This window comes from Miscanthus floridulus, chromosome 16, assembly GCF_019320115.1.
Source record: "Miscanthus floridulus cultivar M001 chromosome 16, ASM1932011v1, whole genome shotgun sequence".
NCBI lineage: Eukaryota > Viridiplantae > Streptophyta > Magnoliopsida > Poales > Poaceae > Miscanthus > Miscanthus floridulus.
In genome coordinates, this window is record NC_089595.1 from 12,682,577 (window position 1) to 12,688,576 (window position 6,000).

The following is a 6,000-nucleotide window of genomic DNA, read 5'->3' on the forward strand; positions in this document are numbered from 1 at the left end:
GCACAAGGCGCGGCTGGTGGTGCGCGGCTTCATCCAGCAAGAGGGGATCGACTACGATGACGCCTTCGCCCCTGTGGCACGCATGGAGTTGGTACGAGTCCTCGCGCTGGTGGCTCAGGAGGGGTGGAAGGTCCACCACATGGACATCAAGTCTGCCGTCCTCAACGGCGACCTCAAGGACGAGGTGTATGTGCGCCAGCCACTGGGCTTTGCCATCACTGGAGAAGAAGGCAAGGTGTACCGCCTGCGCAAGGCCCTCTATGGCCTGCGGCAGGCCCCGTGAGCCTGGAACACAAAGCTTGATGCCACGCTCAACAAGATGGGCTTCTAGTAGAACACGCATGTGGCGACAGTGTACTGGTAGAGCAGTGGATGCAATGTCCTGCTGGTCGGCGTCTACATCGACAACCTCATCATCACCGGCGCTGATGAAGCCAAGGTGGAGGCGTTCAAGGCGCAGATGAAGAAGACGTTCAACATGAGCGCTGCTTCTACCTCAGCGTTAAAGTGTGCTAGGACGCCAGCGGCATCGCCTTCTGCCAAACCCACTATGCCAAGAGCATCCTCAAGCTCAGCGGCATGATGGGCTGCAATCCGGCCCATACCCTGATGGAGGAGTGGCTCAAGCTCAGTCGGGACAGCACGACGAAGGAGGTCGATCCAACACACTACCGGTGGCTGGTCAGGAGCTTGTGCTACCTGGTCTATACTCGACCGAACCTTGCGTTCGCTGTCGGGTATGTGAGCCGGTTCATGGAGCGACCAACAATGGAGCATATGCAGGCCGTCAAGCGCATTCTTCGCTATGTGGCGAGCACCCTCGACTACGGTCTTCACTACGGTAGGGCCCTCGACACGGCGCGCTTCGTCGGCTACTGCGACAGTGATGTCGCCGGCGACGTGGACACCAGTAAGAGCACAACCAGGACCATGTTCTTCCTCGGTGGTTGCTTGGTCAGCTGGCAGTCCCTCAAGCAGAAGGTGGTGGCCCTCTCGAGCTGTGAAGCAGAGTACATTGCCACCACCACTGCAGCAACTCAGACACTATGGCTGTCAAGGATGCTGGCAGAGCTCCTTGGTAGGAATGTGGATGTGGTTGAGCTGAAGGTGGACAACAAGTCTGCTCTAGCTCTAGCTCTAGCCAAGAATCCTGTCTTCCATGAAAGAAGCAAGCATATTCGCATCAAGTACCACTTCATCAGGGATTGCTTGGAGGATTGGAGCATCAAGGCCTGCCACATTGCCACCACTGATCAACTGGCTGATATCCTCACCAAGTCACTGGGAAAGTCCAAGTTCCAAGAGATGAGGGAGAGGATTGGGCTACAGCAGATCACTTCCTGTGTTCAGCACAAGGCTTAGGGGGAGAATGATTGATAAGCCCAGTGCCCTGCACTTGTATCTTACTTTCTGCACTTTACTTTTACTTGGCTAGCTTCCAAGCCATGTGTTACGAATATGCTCAGCATATACTAGAGCAGTTAAGGAGAAGAGTAGCATGCAGCTTTATAAAAGCAGCGGCAGACCATCTTGTAAGACAAGCTATTGCATTTCCAATTCCATCAAGCGGCCAAGGCCAAGCTGCCCTCTGGCTTTCCTAGATCCAATCTGAATCTGAGATCCATCTCGTGCTTCCAAGGGCCAACAGTTTAGAAAACTAGGGTATCTCCATTGAACCTTAATTAAGAAAATCAAAATATATTTCTCATCTTCCATCGCTCAAATAAGAATACAGGCTACACAAATGTGCAAAGATTCAGTTACGAGTGAATGGTAAATGCAGGATATACAAAATTGTAGCAACGAGGTTATGTCTGCACCCTTCTTTGCTGTCTGCATTCACTTGCAGAGGCGCACAGTGCAGCCCATTTTCCATTTCGCATGGTCATATTTTGGGGAAACATACCATCAATCTCCCGCTGTGCCATGCATGGTGCAAAATCAAAACTTTTGCATCTAAAAAGGATCCTGGACTATGGAGCAGAGACTTCTAGTTTTATCAACGGCTTAATGTTAATGCGTCTAATACATGAAAGAATATTGACAAAGGTGAGTTCAATCAACATGACTGAATCTGAAGAAGAGCAATGGCAAATAAGAGGAGGACAGGAGGTGTAAGGAAGCAGAGACAGAAGAGGGGCGGATTCAATTCACCTCTATGGAGACACCGGAAGGTCTCTCTCCTCGGCGGCCACCTTGAAAACGCCAACCACGCCGATCTTGAGGAAGCCGTCAATGATGCGGTTGAGGAAGGGGTTTCCAATGTCGATGACGACATCGACCTTGGAGGATTGGTTTGTGCTGCTCCATCAGGGATATGATCTCGCAGACGAAACAATCAATAATCTTTTTGTGACCTCTTTCATTAAGAGGACAATAAGTTTTTGAAATACAACCGATGAATAATCTTACTGCATATCACAAGCAGCTCGATGCAAACCTTGAAGTTCATCGCCCTTGCAATAATACAACTAATAACATCTTACATTACAGTACAACAATATCACACACACTTATAGAGTATTTTACATTATTTTCATATTTTTTATTAATACAATTCACTACTTAGAATCAAACCCTCCACAATTACATGTACTAAGTGAAAATACGTAAGCGTTCTCACCTCCTTGCGGAGGCCGCGTAGGTTTATTTATAGAGTCAAGAATAGCCCTTGACGTGGCAATACAAAGGCAAGACTCAATCCGAGATTGATTGTTACAATTAGCCTAATATACAATATGCTAATGCATACAAAATGATATTTACTATCCATGACTATCAATCAGTCTCGGATGTTTGTCAAGCTGATTTACATGATTGATTACATGATGAGAAGCTTCCGTTTAAACTGAGTGCGTTATTACTTTCTCATATACTTTTCTAGAGTTCTTGCTCAGATTGTACCTGGCGCCTGAACCATTGTTGCCAAGTGACTACGGAAAAGATCCACACCTCGTCAAATAGTCTGTCGAGTAGGCTGAAATAGGTGTACCTCCAATCCTTCTTAAACAAAAGGCTACAGAATATTGTCCAAAGGACTACTATGAATCCCACGGTTAAACCTAGATGAAAATCCATTGGAGTCTTATCAATTTCATGCCAGCTACTATGATCTTCCTGTGTTGGTTGATCTCCAGGACATACTTTTGGAAGTGGATGCCCACAGAGACCTGGATTGCCAATGTACATTGAAGCAGGATCATCTGCCTTGAGAACGTCTAGTTGATATCCTGAGGGAATTCTGCCTGATAGATTATTGTATGACAAATTCAGAAAGCTCAGTGAAGTCAAATTTGATAACCGCCAAGGAATTTCACCAGAAAGTTTGTTGTTGGATAAGTCAAGAGACTCCAATGATTGTAGGTTGCCAATCTTATCTGGGATATTTCCGGTCAAGAAGTTAAATGATAAATTCAGATTTACCAGTCCAAGAAGTGAAGCTATTTCTTCTGGGATTTGCCCAGATAGTCCGTTGCAGGACATATCGATGCTCATAAAAAAATAACATTCTTTGTGTAGCCAAGCACTTGCCCTTTCGTTACCAAGGATAAACTATCATTAGCATATCGATTAAATTCAGCCCCATCCTGACGAGCCTCCGAAAAAGGATTATTTATTAGATTTGAAAACCCCACAGCAGTGGTAGTAAGTGCTTTTAAGTTCACAAGTGATTGTGGTATGACCCCAGAAAAACTGTTGTTTGCTAGATCAAGAATATGAAGAGAATAAAGCCTCGTTATTCCAACTGGAATATGACCTGAAAAATTATTAGATCTTAACTGTAACACCACCAATCTAGGCATTGTTTGCTAGATCAAGAATATGAAGAGAATAAAGCCTCGTTATTCCAACTGGAATATGACCTGAAAAATTATTAGATCTTAACTGTAACACCACCAATCTAGGCATGTCCTCACTTATCCATGCAGGTAAGACTCCACTAAATCTGTTTCCAGATAGATCGAGGAAAGTAAGATTTTGACATTGTTTCAAGAATAAAGGAAATCCACCTAAGAGGTTGTTGTTGTTTAGAAAGAGAATGCGGAGTTCCAAACTATAAGAATTTGCATAGTTTACCCTTGAAGAGTTGTTATTAGATGGATTTTGCTGTTTTAGCTGTTCTCTACCACAAATAGGCAGTTCTCCTGAAAGCAGGTTGTTCGAAAGATCTAAGACCCGTAATTGAGGCCATTGACAAATTGTATATGGAATGGTCCCAGTAAGACGATTGGAAAAGAGAACTGCAACCTGTAAATATGGAGCTTCAAAATGTGATGGCAATTCTCCATTGAAATCATTTTTGGAGATGTCAAATAACACAAGGTTTCTTGGTAATAATTGTGGTATTGAACCAGTTAAATGATTTGACTGGAGAAAAAGTTCTTCTACCGACATGAACTCCAAACTAGGTGGTAACTCACCCCTAAATTGGTTAGAGGAGAGGTCCAAGTGATAGGCATTAGAAAATGTAGTCCAAAACCAATCTGGGATCCTACCATTTAGACCTGTGTCAGAAATCTCAAGGTATGAAACGCTCTTTTGACACTGAAGCCAATTAGGAACCTGGTTTCCCAAATAACAAGATGATAAAAATGCCCTATCCAAGTCGAATGGAGGTTTCCAATCCGAGTCGATCATGACTTGAATATAAGTAAGAGACAAGTCAATGGACTTCAAATTTTTCAAACCAGAGAAGTGATGTTCTGATATCACACCCCTGAAGCTGTTGTTGCCAATGTGCAATTCAACCAAATTTTTCAACGATCCAATCTCCACAGGCACAGAACCACTCAAGTGGTTGTCTTGGATGAAAAGTAAGCTTAAGGCAGTGAGGTTGAGCACAGATTTTAATGTCGTGCCAGTGATGTTGGCCTCAAACAGATATAGCTCTTGCAAACTACTCCAGGAACAGTTTGGTAGCCTCTCTATGAGATCAGTAATATCCCCACCAATGTTGTTACTGGCGAGGTATACTACCTCTAAACTGCACAGATTCTTCAATGTTGATGGTATCATCCCCTCGATGTTATTCCATCCCATGTCAAGAGTGTCTAACATGGTCAAGTTTCCCAACTCATCAGGAAAGGGGCCTGAGAATCCACAGTCGGATATTCTTAGACTCTTGAGAGTAGTTACATCCCAGTACCAGTTGGGTGCAATGGTGGGACTATTGAAAGGGTTACGTGACAGGTCAAGTTCCTCGAGAGCAGTAAGGTTGTGGTGCTGAAGTGAAGCGATGGAGCTATTGAGTCCACAATACTGGAGATGCAGTACTCTCAAATTTGGAAGCGTGCTGATCGCACGAACCCAGTCCACCGCTGTGCTAAGGTTCACACCGCTCATATCAAGATGCTCTAGTGTGTGAAGGCTTGCTAACCATGAAACATCCGATGAAGATAAATATGAATTTGAAAGTGCAAATAAGAAATTGCTAATGTCGAGGTATACCAATTTGGTGAGGTTGCCTAGCTGAGGAGGTACTCGACCGATAAAATTCATGTTAGAGAGGTCTAGATACGTCAAACTATTCAGACAACCCATAAACATCGGTATGGGCATGTTCTCCCCAAGAAGATTTCCACTAAGATCTAGATGCTTGAGATGGCGCAGAGAAAGAAGAGATGAGCTTATCTGCCCGTGCAGCCAAGGAGCAACATGATCATCACCAAAAGAACCATAATCTTCTTCAAAGAAATCATTGTGGAGGTCGAGCTTCAAGACATGGCCTGTCCTGGCGCTGCAGCTGACGCCGTACCACCGGCAGCAGTCTTGGCCTCGCCACGACCTCAGCTGCCTGCTGGGATCGCTGGTGATGCCGGCTTTGAAGGAGAGCAGCGCATCCCTCTCGGCAGCGATGCAGCTGCCGTTGAGCGTCCCTCCACTGGAGACAGACCGAGAACTGGCGACGGTTGTTGGTGCTAGTGATGCAAGGAGGGAAAAGAGTATGAGGAACATAGCTGCTGCAGCTCCATGGAAGGAGGATCGCGGCGTTGCAGCCAT

General features: G+C 45.3%; 1 protein-coding gene and 1 pseudogene across 1 annotated transcript; both read right to left on the reverse strand.

Annotated features, from left to right (window-relative positions):
* Positions 1-3,626, reverse strand: part of LOC136510289 (LRR receptor-like serine/threonine-protein kinase RGI1) — a 120,655-nt pseudogene extending 117,029 nt beyond the window's left edge.
* A 50-nt stretch (positions 3,627-3,676) lies between these two features.
* On the reverse strand, positions 3,677-6,000 carry LOC136514427 (receptor-like protein EIX2). The gene has a single exon (XM_066508389.1). The coding sequence runs from the start codon at positions 5,998-6,000 to the stop codon at positions 3,796-3,798; it is 2,205 nt and encodes a 734-aa protein (XP_066364486.1). The 3' UTR covers positions 3,677-3,795.

Bases quoted from the DNA above. Each gene is read 5' to 3' on its own strand.
- LOC136514427 (XM_066508389.1), bottom strand. From the start codon at position 6,000: ATGGCTGCAACGCCGCGATCCTCCTTCCATGGAGCTGCAGCAGCTATG.